The 17,377-nt window shown below is 40.4% G+C and overlaps 1 protein-coding gene across 1 annotated transcript in view; it reads left to right on the plus strand.

The window, feature by feature from the left end:
- The window catches only part of cntnap5a (contactin associated protein family member 5a), a 176,210-nt gene extending 161,077 nt beyond the window's left edge, over positions 1-15,133 (plus strand). Inside the window, exons 14-24 of the mRNA XM_076155011.1 lie at positions 1,280-1,436; positions 1,963-2,090; positions 2,410-2,580; positions 3,877-4,095; positions 6,276-6,515; positions 7,977-8,204; positions 9,581-9,714; positions 11,763-11,850; positions 12,279-12,473; positions 12,913-12,987; positions 13,899-15,133. Of these exons, the coding sequence (XP_076011126.1) occupies positions 1,280-1,436; positions 1,963-2,090; positions 2,410-2,580; positions 3,877-4,095; positions 6,276-6,515; positions 7,977-8,204; positions 9,581-9,714; positions 11,763-11,850; positions 12,279-12,473; positions 12,913-12,987; positions 13,899-14,095 (1,832 nt within the window). The 3' untranslated portion in view covers positions 14,096-15,133. The remainder of the gene's footprint in view (positions 1-1,279; positions 1,437-1,962; positions 2,091-2,409; positions 2,581-3,876; positions 4,096-6,275; positions 6,516-7,976; positions 8,205-9,580; positions 9,715-11,762; positions 11,851-12,278; positions 12,474-12,912; positions 12,988-13,898) is intronic.
- The last annotated feature ends 2,244 nt before the right edge of the window (positions 15,134-17,377 follow it).

The following is a 17,377-nucleotide window of genomic DNA, read 5'->3' on the forward strand; positions in this document are numbered from 1 at the left end:
TGAATTGATAATAGATGTATGTTGTTGTTGTTATTAGAACACTGCCTGGGTGGATAAGCAGTTTTCTGCTAACAGCAGGAAGAATCTGCATCTCATTTAGTGTCCGTGGATTACTCGCTCCTGCTGCAGCTCCACTTTGTATCTTAGACTAATGTAATAGGTGTGTGTTCACATGAAAATCTTCCTTAATCTGGTTTAATGTGTGCTATGAAGGAACACTGCAGCTCCTGCTCAGATATGCCTTTCTCTGCAAGCTGCTCCAGTCTCTAATGCAGACTCACTGTGTGACAGATGAATCAAACTGCAGCTCTTCTGCTTGTGTGCTACACTCACTGACAATGACGGACCTAATGTCCATGCACAGGACACCCACAGTTCTGATTCCACTCACATTGCTGCTGGATGATAATGGCCCTCTTGCCTTAGTGGGACATGGACCACAGCAGCATATCAGCCTTCAGTACAGACCTGTAAGAGAGGGATACAGTGTGATAGGATGGATAATGGTGATGTCATCTTTGTATGTGTGTTTTAGCTATTTCACGTGATAATTAATATACTGTACATCAGCTGCGACATCAGTACCATAAGCTTGTTAGCTTACATCAGAAGTGAGTGGGGAAATACACTGAACAGACACTCAAATACTAAAAATATATAATTAAAATTGCTGTATGTTTTTGGCTACTGGATATTTGAAGTATACAAAGTTGATAAATAACAAGGTTTTGAAATACTGCGATGAAACTGAGAGAACATGAAGAATATGTTTGTTTTTCTTCATTTATCCATGAACGATGACAATGACAACAATTACATGTTTACATAGATTGCACTGGCCAGTTCGCCAACGGGAAATTCAGGCAGATATCTATAAAGACAGATATCAAATACTTAATGTCAGGCTGAAGTTTGAGCAAACGTGGCAAATTATGTTCACCCACAGTATTTGATTGAATGATGTGACCAGTTACAACACGTGTTACTCAGTGTACGCAGCCTCCATGTTGGAAGAATTCATATTGACTCAAAGCCAATGTTTTTACTTATAACAAGCCACCGTTGAGAAAACTAGTCTCATTGCTTGACTGACTTGAGCTCAGTCAAGTTCATCACTGCCACAGTTGAATATAAGAATTGCACATTAAAGAGAATATGATGATATATGTGATAGTATGGAATACCTGATTATATTATAGTATGGAAGTAAAGTTATAGGAATTTGTAGAGTAGAAAATAATGAAATTATGCCTGGACTCTGTCTCCTGTAATCCTGCAGATGGGAGTCCGCTGTCCTGGTGGTTGGATCAGGGTGGACAGAGGAGGACCTACTGGGGAGGCTTCCTGCCTGGAGTTCAGCTGTGTTCCTGCAGTCTGGAGGAGAACTGCATGGACATGAACTACTTTTGCAACTGTGATGCAGACACACAATCATGGTACAAACACCAGAAATACACATGGAAAGATCCTTACTGAGAATATTCACACACAAGCAGATAGTAGTACAGTTAATCAAAGAGATCCACACAATATCTACTCACTGTGAATTATTTAATGAGTTATTATATACCTATTTAGGTGCATGTTGAAGCTAAAAACATAATCAGAGTGTTGATCCTGCTTAAGTTGTGAGATCTGTTTATGTGCAGTTTATCCTGTTAAAAACCTTCCGTAACAGTAAACCAGGCTTTTATATTATTTTCTTGTCACACGCATCCATTATAATTATGATCTTTCACACCAATTCTGACATATGAGATTATGCAAATGAAGATTATGTAAATTGTAACTTTCCATGCTTTATGTTCATCATCACTTCGATGATCCTCTGTGGGACTCCACACTGACTCAGAGCTCTGTTAGTCTCCATGGTGATAAATTGTTCCATTTTAATGGGTTTACTCCAGGTAATTGCAGGGAATGAATTGTTTTATATGGACGTGTGGTTGTTCCCTGTCACAGGGCCAATGACACAGGAGTCCTCTCCTATAAAGACCATCTGCCAGTGAGCCAGATTGTGATCGGAGACACAGACAGAACCGGATCGGAGGCCATCTACCAAATGGGTCCTTTGCGTTGCTATGGAGACAGTAGGTGACCTTTGGACTTGGTTGCATGTGGAAGTGTTGGTTCTTGTGCTGGATGATGATCTGAGACACACCATGTTCCTCCTTTGACCTTTCACCTTAGAGCTGTTTATGTCCGTATGACTGAGAGAGGTCACATCAGGTCAGCTTTTTACGATTCTCATGTTTCTGTTTGACTTTGGCCTCAACTTAAGATAGATTTGACAGTTTCTTTTATGTCTGATCCTTGGTTTGACATATAAAGAAAGTCTAAGTGGAATCTAACCTGCTTCCATCAGGGATCTAATCTCTACTACTCTACTCTTCTTTTCTTTCCTTACAGAGTCCATATGGAATGCTGCCTCCTTTTACCAGGAACCTTCCTACCTGCACTTCCCCTCCCTCCAGGCAGAGCTTGGTTTGGATGTCTCCTTCTATTTCAAGACCAGTGCTCCTTCAGGAGTCTTTCTGGAGAATCTGGGCCTCAGCAGCTTCATACGAGTAGAGCTGAGCTGTGAGTGAACCTTCAGAATAAGACAGAAATGACATGAGAACAGAGTTGAGGACGTGCTGAGAATAAATAGTGAAACGCACAGATGCACCTATGAACACCCACATAGAAGCTGTCAGTCATATTTTTGCTTCTCTCACACGGAAATGCTCCCTACAGCTGACAGCTCCACTTCCTGAGAAAGGAGCTTTCAGGTGAACATCAGCAGCGTCATGCCATCAAAGGAGCCTGAACAGCTCAGAGTCATTGAGTCAACACCAATGAAGTGAAGATGAACTCCTCAGAGTGTGGTGGATTTGACAAAATTATATCTGACCCAGTTCACTGAAGTTGTTTTGTTCTAATTATTCGGCAGTTGTACAATGCCATCCAATTATGTAGAATAGAGGAGAGAATATTTTGGAGACATCAAGATTCAAGATTCCCTTTACTATCATTCCAGCCATCCACCAACAGGTACACAGTAGTAGCAGTAGCAGTAGAAATGTTGTTGCTCCTAGCTCACCATAAAAAACACAATTTAAAAAGCACTCTCAACGATAAGTATAATGTTTTCTAAATAAATAAATGAAATGGTTATATACATAAGATACCACCTCATATTGCACCAAAGATGGTGTGATATTGCACATATTAGACATGGTCATATATATATTATTACACAGATTGGTGAGGTATTTTACAGAGATTCTAAAAGTGTGGATTATCTGGAGTTCAGCAGCCTGATTGCAGTGGGGAAGAAGCTTTTGCAGCATCTGTCTTTTCTGCACTGTATACTCTGTATACATACATGCGATACCCAAAGAAAATTGATTTTAGAAGTCATTACCATCAATATAGCGTAACACAGTTCTGTTTGGGAATATACAAGATAAGTTTAGCATGTTTGTGGGAATTTTCATCAGCTCACTTGTGGCCTTCCAGGATTCAATGGAAGCAGCAAAAGGGAGTTTATACATTGTCATCGTAACAAACAAATGGAGGGTTCAGTCATCATTAAAATAGCCATGTTAATGTGTCATTACACCGTGAATGTCAGGAGGGAGTTCGCACTTTTTTCTCAGGATATTTGGAGCCTGAATGTTTTACCGCAGGTTCCTGCTGCAGGAGAGATATGGTGAAATATTGACGAGCTGTCAGCTGAGCCTCCTCATAAATCCACTCAGGTCATCAAGCTTCCCCACCGTCTTTGTATCACATTGCATCAGCAAGGGAAGATATATGGGAACATAAAAAAACAAGTATCCCCTTCAGCCTGACCCGGCTGTCTCTGTGTGTGTGTGTGTGTCCGTGCCTCAGCTCCCTCTGCGGTGACTTTCTCCTTTGATGTGGGAAACGGTGCGGTGGTCCTGTCTGTGAAGTCCCCCCTCCCTCTGAATGACAGGCAGTGGCACTACGTGAGGGCGGAGCGGAGTGTGAAGGACGCCTCCCTGCAGCTCGACCAGCTTCCCCTTCGCTTCCTGGAGGCGGAACCTGACAGACACCTCCGTTTACGGCTCAGCGGCCAGCTGTTTGTGGGTAAGCTCAGCTCAAACAGTGGTTGAGTTTAGTACATATATGTTTGTAGCTGTAGCTGTGCGCCCTCTCACTATTTATCACAGAAATCATACAAATTAGTTTTGCCCTTACTGTTTATTTTCATATACATTTCACTGACAAACAAAAGCAATAATAAAACTATAACAAGTAAAAGGGACAATAAAAGCTCTATAAAGATTATTCATATGGCGGTTCAGCACACAAGTAGGTGAACTACTAACTACTACATTTTTCAGTAGCTTGACAGTCGTCCAGCTATTTTCTGAATAATGTAACTTTTCCAGTAACTGCTACTTGGGGTGAGTCATTAATAGACTCTACAATAACTGATGCTGCACTTTATTCCAACCACACTTGCACTTACCCTCTGTAAGACTGGCTAAAATCTAAAATGTTTAGGATAAGGTAATTGAATCAAAATGTATCTTTGGAGTCACATTTTGAGATTGAAATTATTTCTGCTACATCATTACATGCAATATCAGCTTTAAGGCGTGGTCCTGCTCTTAAATACAGCAGAAGGAGATTCAGATTTCATTTATTTTCACATTGGTTTACACATATTTCAGCTTGTTTGCTTTAAGAGAAACATAGCAATTTAATAATGTGATCTGTTTAATAGTGTCCCTTTAAATAGCTTCACTGTAGTTAGCTACTGCCTCAAAGGAGCTTGTCGTGTTGCTAACTACTTAATTAAGAGAGTAAGTTGCTGCAGCTCAACCACCATTTCAAAGTAGCTTCGCCCACAATGCAAACGTGATGAGTGTGTGATTCACAAATATTACATTTTAATTATAGCTGAAAAAACACTGTTGTTTGTTATACACTTGTAATTGCTTATTAACTTTTACAATAAGGGAAGCTGCTAAACAAATCCTTTGAGGTTACTAGTCTTGAAGCGAGATCTTTGCTGATGAAAGCGACACCAAACTCCCAATGTAACACAGTACATTCAGTCTCGTATTTTACAAGGGTGGACAAAATGTACCCTGCTTTTTATGTGTTCAATGTCATTCTCCTCACATTAAACAAAACATTTCATCATAAGTTCTTTATCGCATTAAGTATACCTTCCATGTACTGTTGTACTGCAGGGGTTAGAGGTCGAAACAACGAATCCTTGGCTTATGCAAATAAATGTGAACATAATGCACATTTTAAGTGTTATTTATGAACAGTAACTTTCTGATTAGATCCAAACACATAGTAAATTATGCAAAATATAAGTAGTTAGGTAATAAAAACTTCACCTTGCGCCTGTTCTCCCCAGATTAATGTCATTAGTATATGATGTAGTAAACAGTGGAATTATGGTAAATGATCTGCTGTGTGTTGAGCAAGCTGAAAAAAATGAATATGAATAGTTTAGACTTCCAATTTTAATGGATTATATATGCTCATGGTGTTGTCTTTACTAACAGAAACACTCTTTTTTTATTCCTTAATTTCTCCAATGAATCCTGACTAATTATTCAATTTAAGTGTCATCTCTGAACAAGATTCATGATTTTCTAATGGATTTACTTTAAGTTGATTTGAGGCTCCAGTAATTCAGCCATTTAAAAAAAAAAAATCCTGCTGGTTTACAGGATTATTAATAAGTTATTAATGCAGAGAAACAATCATTCAATTTAGCTACATAAATGAAATGTGTCCAATGCCCATGACTGATCAGATGCAGCAAAACTCAATTTGACAATTAAAGGTACTAAATTAAATTAGATGAATAAATTGCATGGTAATCAGTCACTGTTTATATTTTAATAGCAATGATGAACAATGTCTCAATAAACACCTTAACTAAGAAATTAATAGATTTTTACAAGCATGTCCTGTTTTGCTGCAATGATAATATACAGTATATAAGCAACAAACAATTAGTTTAAGAAGGCTGAATAAATATGAATTAAATGAATCAATTTAATAATAAATACATTGTCCTCCATATGCAGTTTGCATTGTATTTGTCATGAACAAGAGAAAAGTGTATTAATTTCATAATATAACAATTGACTCTGGTATATTATTTTACACATAAGAATCCTACTGTAGCTTCTGAAGATGTTTAAGGTCATAAACCTTATCATTTTACAGTAGTAAGTCAGCACAGAGCATGATGTCAAATAGGTAACGATGGCTGTCTGCCGCCCTTGTCCCAGGAGGAACAGCATCCCGGCAGAGAGGCTTTCTGGGCTGCATCAGAGCTCTGACCATCAACAGCGTGACTTTTGACCTAGAGGAGAAGGCCAAGGTGACGGCAGGGGTGAGCTCCGGTTGCCCTGGATACTGCAGCGGCTCCAGCAGCCTCTGCCACAACAGAGGGAGGTGCATGGAGAAGAGCAGCGGCTACACCTGTGACTGCTCCCAGTCCGCCTATGGAGGGCCCACCTGTAAAGAAGGTGAGTACCAGTGACACCAGCCGCAGTATCCAAGTACAGATCATCTCACTGGGTCAAACAGACTCATTTAATGGGTGATTTACACATACATTCAACAAAGTGTGATTTTGTAATAGTTTGCATTTACATTTTCCACAAAAGCATGGGATGACATTGAATGACCAATGAAATATGAGAAGTATGAGTTTGTTCTTGTTTTGTTCCTGTGAGTTAAATGAAAAGAGCCAGTCATGTTAAATTAAAAGAAAGAGCCAGGGTCATAAACAGGAAATGATTTGTAGCAACTTTTTTCACAAACTACAGACAACAAGTTTGAACACAGATCCTATACCGGATGGAGTGTTGGTCACTGTGGACATAGTTGGAGCAAATATGTATCGGGTTCTGCTTGCTTTGCACACCTAATTTTGAACTGCTACGCGCAATGTAATAGAACAAGAGCAGAGAACAGGAAAGTAGGATTTGGGAACCATGACGACATCATTAGTTGAATTAATTATTGCGGTGAACATTTGACAGAACAATTAAATCTACATAAAAAGCATTAAAACATGGGTTTCCATAGTATGAAACTGATGAGAGGAAAGAGGTTAACAAATAATGTGATGTTCAGGTTGGTGACATGTTAGGTTCATAGAGAGAGCTCAGATTAGTGAAGAGTGGCAAAGAGGAGGGGGTGTGTTTGAGGGGGTGATCAAAGTGTCAGATTGTGGCTGTTCCACAGTGCTCCACGCTGCTGTGTCTGTCAGGATCAAACTAGATTCATGTTTTTTTGCTTGAGGCCAGTCAAGCTTTGTGAAGTTTTAGGAGTATAGAGCAGCTGTAGCTATAAACTCAGCAGGATGGCTCTGTGCTATTGTCAGAAAAAGCTGGATGAGAGTTCCACATCCAAAGCAAAACAGTGCGATAAAACAATGAACTTTGCCTCCTGAGAAAGCAAACAGTTTCCTGTGATATTATTTATTCATAAGCTTCATTGTCTGTTGTTGGAAAAATAAACAAAGGAGCCTGGAGATGATCTGCTTCATGGATCTGCTCAGTTCACTGCAGCATTCTAAAGCAGCCCTCAGGTCATCACCATTATCAGCATCATGTGTCTTAAATAACAATGATTTCATAACATTTGCTGTCACTGTTCATGGTGCCTAGATCAGCAATCTTTGTGTTTTTCTGTGACCCTTTGATTTTTCCTGTAGCAGCAATTATCAACAAGCAGGGGATGGATTGTACATTTTTGGTCCCCAGAGGATGAACTTTCTCATTAGTACTCTCCATGATATTTCCATGTGCCCATGACCTCTGCTGTTACACCCTTAGGCCAAAACTCCCATTTGTAGCCCCAATAGTGTTGGGGCTGTTAGAATCATAAACCTGTCAGTGTGTAGTTCATTTCATTTTTGTGGGCTGCAGCTGTAATGGAGCTCCGTGAGTTGAACTCCTTTGCACTTCCTTTGTGTACAGAGGTGTCGGTGTCCTTCGACAGAGAGTCCTCTGTGACCTACACCTTCCAGGAGCCCTTCTCAGTGATGCGGAACAGAAGCTCTCAGGCCTCCAGTGTGTCCAGAGAAAGCAGCAGTAGGGCCAGAGAGAACATGGCCTTCAGCTTCGTGACCTACCAGAGCCCGGCCATGCTGCTGACTGTTAGCACCTTCAGTCAGCAGTACATCACTGTCATCCTGGCCACCAATGGTACTTTCACACTGTGTTTGTCTAGACAGAGAATAAACAAACACAATAGAGCTTTGACTCATAATGACAACATCACCACACATCCTATTCAAGACTTATTTGAATGTGAGGACTAGACGATCAACTGCCTTCATGTTCTCCATAAAGACAAGTCAACAACATCGCTGTAAGATTAATTAAGTCCCTTTTTTTTTACAGCAAATACTCTTAAGGCTAAGGCTACTGACTTACATACAAGACAAAAGAGTCATATCACTACAGAAATACAACCAAAACCTCTCATATACACTGTATATAAACATATACTGTATCTGTATCTGTGTGTCTGTATCTGTATCTGTGTGTCTGTTTGCCTTGGTGCAAGTCTACTTTCATTACGCCGCTGTTATTCCCCGCTGTTAGTACGAGTCCTCACTATGTACACAAGCCATTGAAATTGTCCCATTGTGCCATCTGTTGGAGTGTTTGTAGCTCGCTTCAATATTTCAGACCATCACAGCAGTCAGCTAGTAGCATTGGGAAATATTAGCAAACATGTTCTTCCACACAGAGGTAAAGCTGTGTCATCACAAATAAATCTGATCAGTAGGTCACCACAAAATGACCACAGACCGATATGGACGCTGCCCTTCTTACTTCTATATATTCAAGTCAGAAATCATCTTATTTCCATTCTGTGAAAGAAAGTAATTCAATTCTAAAAGAGCTTTGGGATGATGTAAAATGTAAAATAAGACCATAAAGCTGTGGGAATTGTCAAGGTTGTGAAATTGTTGCTGAGGTCTTTGTGCTCTATGCGTATGTATGAGTATGATCATGAATGTGTCCCACTCAGAGCTCTAAAGAAGAAGGTACAAATGACTCAGGTCTCTGTAAACACTAAAGCCTCAACGAGACACTTCATCACTTTCATCATTTTTAACTGTAGAAGCTAAAACAACACAAAGCCTTCTGAGCAACAGCTGTAATATTGACCCATGTCCACTTTGTGATGCTCAGCTTTCCGACTCTGTGATCTTTCAGCTTGTGTGTGTGTGGGAGGAACACTCAGCACATATTGACACATTCAGTATGGGAGCAAAGACCTGTGAGATATATATTTATATCTCAAAAGGCAACTGAAGTACAGCAGATATGGAGGTCTATTATAAATAAGCCACCAGTCAATAGGTGCATTCTCCTCTGTGTGATTCTAGATTGCAGTGTGATGAAAACACGACACCAAAGTTAGAATGGGGGAAAAGTAAGACTCGCTTCTGAACTCCAGTCTGTGGCTTTTAAATCAATCTGTGTGACAGAACACTTTAGAATCTGTCTCACCCTGCTTCTGAAAGCTGCCGGGGCTTTTCATGCTGTTTCTGTGGCTTTGTGTCCAGGGACTCTGCAGATCTGGTATCACCTTCAGGTGGACCGGAATCCAGACGTGTTCAGCCCCACCTACAGCAATCTGGCAGACGGACGACTACACCGAATCAGAATTCACAGAGAGGGCAAAGATGTCTATGTACAGGTGAGTGATGGACCATCAAGTGTTCCGCGTGGACGTTAAAGAAAATCTGGACTTGGGCAGCAATAAATTTAGGGGCTATATGAATTCTGCAATGCGGAAGCGATGAATATATGCCTCCTATTGTGGGGAAATTACAGCAGCATGCGACACAGACCAAGATGTACTTATAGAGAGGTAAAGGGGTTTACAAGTAACAGTGAAATATTATATACATTTAATACAAAATAATGAATGGAACTTTTTATTTATTTATTTTCTGGGCACGTCCTCGTTCCACTCCAGTGGACTCGGTTCAAGAAGGAGATGTGGCATCCTGTGTTTATATGGTTACTGTAAATGGATAGCTTGTGTTCGTATATGTATGCACGCAGTTTAGAGCCAGAGACGGAGCAAACAAATCTCCACAAAAGTCATGTAACAATTACCTTATGTAAATGCCTCTTCGTGTACAACATGAGGCTGGGGTAAGGGGGAATGGGTAGAGCTGGGCTGAAGGGGGTAAAATATATGAAGTAAGGAAAAGAGTTTGGGTCGAGTTGCGATGAGCTCTATTCCTACAATTGACTTCAATGACCGTCACTGTCAGTAAGAAGCCGTACCATGACAGAGATGATGAGCTCACTCCACCTTTGTCCAGCAATAGTTCCTTGTCAGGCTGGCTTTCGCAGTCACCACACAATTCAATTCAATTTAACTTTATTTATATAGTGCCAAATCACAACCAACATTATCTCAAGGCATTTTACATACAGAGTATTTAAAGAAGCCCAACATTCCCCTTTGAGCAAGCACTTGGCAACAGGTGAGGAGAATGAGCGAGTTGGCATCTTCTTCCCTAAGCCTGTGTTTTCTCACGACCTGCTGTATACAGCCTTCTCCAGAGGAAAGAGAGCAAGCAGTGTGAAACTTTTCATTGAAGATGATGAGGAATGCACCTGAAGGGTAAACATAAAGCTAACAGATTGGCAACAATGGCCAAATGTATTATTAGTCCTTAAAATGAAGAATGAAATCAATGAGCTCCTCTAATTCAGAAAATGTGCAGCAAGCAAGACCCTTTCTCCGCATTTAAGGTGATGCAGACTAGTAATGTGTGAGTGAACGGGCGCCGGTACGACTCAAAGAAGTCGAAGCTGCTGTTTTACGAGTCAGTGGAGTTACCAGTGCTGCATCAGGAGGCACAGCCAGCAATTTAACCACACCTCCATGTTCATAACTTTATTATATCTCAGTATGTTCTGACTTTAAAATCAGTTATAGCTTAATTAATGTCTAGGATGTCTTTAAGATACAATTCCTTTGAGCTATAGGAACATTTTCAGAAGATAATTAGCTTGTGGCCACAAGAGAATTATCTTGCCTATACACTTTAAATAACTTGTGGCCATGTTATTTTAATTAAGAAAAGATGTCACCTCTCCTCTACCATTCCGCTTAAGCTACCAACGAATTCTCATAGCAATCTTGTACTGGAGTGCTGACAGAGGGAACAGCTCCTTCTGTTTGATCATTTGAATCAGAGCCATCATTGTTTTCTCAGTTTCACACACAACACATGTTTTAGAATGTTGTATAATGTAACAAATTATTGAAACAAAGAATTGTCTAGCCTCCAGATGATGTTTGAGTTATAAAGAGGTCTGGAATAAAAATCCCATTATATACACAGTGAAATCTGCTGTCAGCAGGAGCTTCTAAATGTTACTGCAGTAACATTTAGAAGCTCCGTGACGTCTAAACAATGACCTGATGAAAACACACAAAAACTGTGCCAGCCCCTCTGACAATGAATTAAAAGTAACAATTATGCAACCAAAATGTCTCTACATCCCTGTGTTGATTCTATTTCAGTTCTGATGTGTATCAAGCTGGGGGAGCATGTTGGTGTGGAAGCTGAAGGTGTGGAGCACTTAAAAGCTCAAAGTGATGTGTGAAGCAGTGAAAAACACAATACTCCATCTATAATGTATTGAAATGTGCTGCTGTTGCTGCCTCGGCTGGGATTTCTTGTAACCGGCTTATTATTTGATTACTTTCCACTCATCCAGACGGACCAGGACATCCACAGGAAGTACACCCTGTCATCTGATGCAGAGCTGATCCTCATCAGATCCTTGACACTGGGAAAAGTCGTCCGTAAGTCCTTTAATTGACGCGTGGTTTTAAAAGGAAGCTGGAATTACATAGCATTAATAACACCCTTCAACGGTACAGGATATTTCCATTTATTATTTCTGCAAACATTTCTGATACATTGTCAGAAATGTGACTGCACTGGCACAGATGACAGACTTTATCATACATACTGAGGGAGATTTTACTTTAATTATCATCAATGCTGCTTTTCAGATCTTATAAACAGCAAGAGGCTACAGTATACGTCTCCAGTTCCTCTTGATATATGAGCTCCTCTGTCTCTGTGTTTGTGAACAGTCCACACTGACTTACAGCTTTTCATTTCCCTTTGCTTACAAATGAGGACATAGTTTTCTTTCTGAGAGAATTGGCATAAATCCCCATTGTCTGTTCACACTTTATATGGAATTGAATCTCTGTGTCTGCAGGAAGAGAAAATTTCAATGAGGAGGTGATGCAAGCAGCTTCAAAAGGTTTCATTGGTTGCCTGTCCTCAGTCCAGTTCAATCACGTGGCCCCTCTGAAAGCTGCGCTTCTGAATCGAGGAAGCTCATTGGTCACCATCCGTGGTCCGCTGGTCCAATCCAACTGTGGAGCATTGGCAGACTCACACACTCTGCAAGGTAACACACTGAGCTGTGCAACACAACTACAGACAATTATGATGTATATGTTGAGGTGATGTCCTGATGTAAAATCACTAAGCACAAACTAAGGCCAAAGAGAAATTTAGCTGATTTGGTCCAAAGCTTTGGTGACTGATATTCAAAACAGTAACTTGACATTGCACACATTTTTTACCAGCCAAGACCAAAAAGTTCAAATTTGACTTTACAGGTTATAAGATTCGTGTTGGATATATAAAGTAAGAGTTTGATGCATCCTCGGTGTTTGTGTGCAGTAGCAGCTGCATAGCTCTGACTCACTGACAGATGTTTACACTTGAACAGTCAACAGTGAACAGATACTTTTCTATCTGCGACATCATTGTTAAGCAAGATAGATCAACAGCTTACAAAAAGAATTCCTCCGTTTACCCGTTTCTCATTTCTGCTTCTCCAGATCAAAGTGCGACAGCCAATAAAGAGAAGGAGCAACACGGCAGCCAGAGCCAGAGTGATTTGGCTCTAATAGCAGGTCTGTTTTCCTCTTCTTGGCATCACCTATTTTTCTTTCAAATGAAAATTATTATTAATATTATATGAATTGTTATTTTAAAGGAGTTCCAGCTGTTGGTAATGTGTCACCGTCTCCTTCTGCTTTCGATTCCTTCTCTTTGTTCCTCTCTTGTTCTCTCTGTCGGTTCAGCTCATTCAAATCATAATGATGTTTGGAGATGAGCATGAAGCTGCTGCTGATCATTTAGATTGCTTTCAAAGCAGATAAATCTGTGTGTGCATTGTACTTAAGGATCATTCTGCATTCCCCTGGTGCTCCATAATATTGCCCATGAGTGTTCGCACTGCAAAGTCAGCTGTGTGTTCACATTAGTGATGTCTCCAGTCAGTTTTCAGGATCACTAACGGGGCTGATCAAGCCCTGTGTGAATGGATCCTATCGGCTGGGAAGCATGATCCTTTTCCAACTCTTTGGCTATTGTAACCTACTGTTCTGCAGGTGCAGCAGCTGTCAAAAACAGCATCAGTTCCCAATATGCAGCTTTGAGAGAAATGAAGCATGAAGTTTCATGAGCAAACAGCAGCCAACACTTTAGATGAATGAAATCCACAGTGACAGCAAGCAGAGCTGCTTGTTTCTCTTTGTTTCAGTCACATTGCTCAGGTGAAGCACACCTCTAAATGAGATTCAGAGACTTTCCAACACCTGCCAAAACATCAACCACACACATTTACACTGACAGTCTATACACAGGTAAAATGAAGGCAGTGATGCTGGTTGTACTTGTTTGACTGTCTGTGTTCTTAATCTGTTGCACTGTATTATGCAGTGAAATAGAAATGGATGAGGATGTATTGAGCTGACACCATTCGCACTGGGACCTGCTGACGTGTGTGTGTGTGTGTGTGTGTGTCTTGTCTGCTCCTCAGGTGTGGTGTCAGCAGTGGTATTCATTGCAGTGTGTGTGTTGGCTGTGGTGACCCGCCTCCTGTACCGACAGCAGCAGGCCCAGAGGAGCTCCAGCATGAAGCAGAAGGAGCACAGACACAGTGTGGACACAGCCTACCGGGCAGAGCTGCACCTCCACAACTCAGTCAGGGACAACATGAAGGAGTACTACATATGACAGCAGCATGCCGTCTGTGGGCCCAAACCACATACCTCTGGACCAGAAAGGACTGACAAGGGGACGAGCTGCTGCAGCATTCCTCACAACCACAAATCTGTGCCCCGAACACTGCAGCAGACTGAGGACTGTCCCACTGTCCAACCCTCCAGGACATCAAGGAGCTGTATCTGTTTGAGCCTGAGATGATTGACAAGCAGGGTGTGGGGATGGGGGGGGGGGAGACTCCAGCTGATGACAGTGAACAGAAGCTGCTGCACAACTTAAAACATTTTGTTAGCAAAACGTGCTCAATGTTTTCCCATGTCAGTGGGATAAATTGATCAGTTCAATGTAGGCTGGCCTGTTAGATATGAGCACATTCGCTGCTGTCTTTGTTTTTCAGTGTGGTGGTGAATGTTGACGTGGAAGGAATGGAGGCCGATACTGCCTACTGTATGAGTGCCTAATTTACCTCTAAGTGTTTATTCCCCTTTTTTGGAGTAATAACACATTCACATATACATCTTACTGTTCTTCTTTGTGTAACACACAGTGGAAGGAATCTGGGAATAGATGAAAGACAGAATTGCACAATAGCTCAGCCAAAACATTTGCTGTTTGACTTTGAGACAAAGTGTGACTGTAAGTAATGATTCTTAGCACTTGGTTTGAAGATGAAATCACGTTTATTTTTCATTTAATCACCACAATAATCAGTTTGGAACAATCCAGGCCAACTGTGCTCAGCGCTTTGTGCAGGTCAGAATAAAGCAAAAGGCAAAAATCCATCAGCTGACATCATTTGTCCATTTATTGATCTATGTATTGAGTTTTATGTATTGATTTTATTTATTTGTTGTATTTCGAACAGGACATTTTTATAGATGTGTTACCATCTCAACACAACAATGTAACTCCTTAGGGTGGCTGTGTGGGTGACAGAGGACAGGGCTCTAAGTGCTTGGATCCTATCTTTGCACGTGCTTGATATCTACATATGACTCAACATGTACGAGTCTGCAGAGCTCCAGTATCAGTGAATACATACCTCTCAGAGTGTTGGCTTTATTTTGTGCTTATTTCTTCATTATAATGATTTGTAGAGCTGCAGTTTTAAGGATATATTGTCTAGATGAATAATTTAATAATAAAAGTGAAGATATTTGTATCTATCTGTGCTAACATGACTTTACTTGCTCTTTCCTGTGAAGCATCAGGATTATTTTTTATCTGTGCAGCGTCTCTACGTACTGTGAGTGATTCCTGGTATGTTTGGTGAACATCAGCAAAAAACAAAATGTTACCATCAGAAGGAAAACATGAGTTGTCTATTTGTGACTCCTAAAAACTAAAAGAATATTTCAATGACAACTTGTTTGAGGAATCTTCAAGATGCTACTGTTACTGTCTATTCTTGTGCACGATCTGCCTTATTTATGGTTCAGGCCAGTTTACACTTACTACAACAAAGAGACAGCACGACACAGCTAGTTGTCCTGACAATCACCCACTGACCATCCGTTAGTAATGGTAATAGTAATAGTAATACTATGAGCCAAAACAGGGTCCAGCATGTCACGATTGGAGCCCCAATTATTAAATGGGCTGGGGTGAGTTAGCATTTCAACAAAATGACAACAGTCTAACAGTAGGTGATACACTGAATTAATTGTTTTACTGACAGACTAAATAGACTGCACAAACATTTAACAATTTATCTGGCTGGAAAAATGTTTCAATTGAAGTCACTTAACTGTAAGAAGACAGAAAGCAGTAAGGAAAAGCTCAAACAAGGCAATTTAGACTTTCTGTCTTGCTGCAGCCCATGACAACTGACTTACATGCTGAAGGAAAAGGCAAAAACGGTTTTATATACTATAAACATAGTAGCCATACAACCAGGCTTAGTAAGGTTGATGTGAAAAATAAACAACGAGCATTGTGGAAGCCCACAGGACGGTAACTTATGCTCCGCCGCAAATCTGGTCTAGAGCAAAATGTGTTGGAACTTGGTCAGGCTGGAATGACCTCGTTTGGAAAATAGCATCACAGCTCCTGCAGGATCCCCTTGACGTATCTTTAAGTGTATAAGGTTGAATGAGGATATTTACATTAAATCTGCTTTAATGCCCAAGGATATTCTTTACTGATGCTACAGAGGGTATACAGTGTTTATGTACACCTCTTGCTTTCTTAACCATGCATTTCATACTCATATACTGATGGGAAACACATATGCCACACAGGACTGTTCCATGTTGCTCCTATAGGCTCGTCTTTTATGAGAGCACGCATGTCTCTGCAATGGCCTTGTGTGGAGATGCTCATTAAGATATGGTCATAGGGATCTACTGTCGAAGGACTTTGAATAATAATGAAAGTGCAGGCAGTAAGGTGATGGGCCCTGATGTCTGCAACAAAGGTTGAAGTGGATGTGATTTTTGCAGTCTGCCGTTTTCCTTGCTGTTCTCTCCAGTTGTGTCTTCTCTTCACCTTATTGCACCAAAATATAAGACACTGCGAAGGTTCATCCCAATCATCCATCTGTCTAGAAAGATTTAGTGCCAAACTGTTCATCCAAAAGGCATCTTCAGTTCTAAACAGTGTGTATATGTAGTGCTATAAAGAAAGAAAATAGAAAAAATGTAAAACACTGTATAACACAATGAGGCATTCATTTCTAGTATCACTGAATTCAATGAGTTTTCCATTAAGGGAAAGTATCTATCTATCTATACATTGTCTCTCCATTATTGAACAGAGCCCAATAAATATAGGGACTGATCTTGGGGCAGCTGTAACACAGATTTCCCCAAAGAAATATTTACATACTGTATATAAAAGTATCAAGTATATTTTTATATATCTTCCCTCAGTGAGGCCTGGCTGGGGGTTGCTGAGTGACTCTCCGTTGTGGCTTTGAGTGATCTTTTCCCTTTTCCAGTTGGTGGCTGAACCATTCTTCCTGCTTGAATCTTTGCCAAATAACACCTTTTAAGCTAAACTGTATTTTTACAGAATAGGAGAGGTAATCCTGCAAATTAACTCGCGGCCAATTCTAAAAACAAGAAGGAACAAGATAATTATCTATGAAGCAAGCGATCAAAGTTGCTTGTTGCTTGTTGCTTGTTGTCCGTTCAGCATCTAAACACCTGCAACAGGATCAGGAAAAGCCAACTTTTTCTACAACAAAACATTAGGGTATGTAATCTGTGACTTTGTTAACTACACCCTTGCTGACTTTTTTATTTTTGTTACAAACATGCTGTTTGAATGGAGAATTGTTGTTGTTTTTTATTG

This window comes from Genypterus blacodes, unplaced genomic scaffold, assembly GCF_046128005.1.
Source record: "Genypterus blacodes isolate CSIRO-AG114 ecotype Tasmania unplaced genomic scaffold, CSIRO-AGI_Gbla_v1 ptg000008l_1, whole genome shotgun sequence".
NCBI classification, from domain to species: Eukaryota; Metazoa; Chordata; class Actinopteri; order Ophidiiformes; family Ophidiidae; genus Genypterus; species Genypterus blacodes.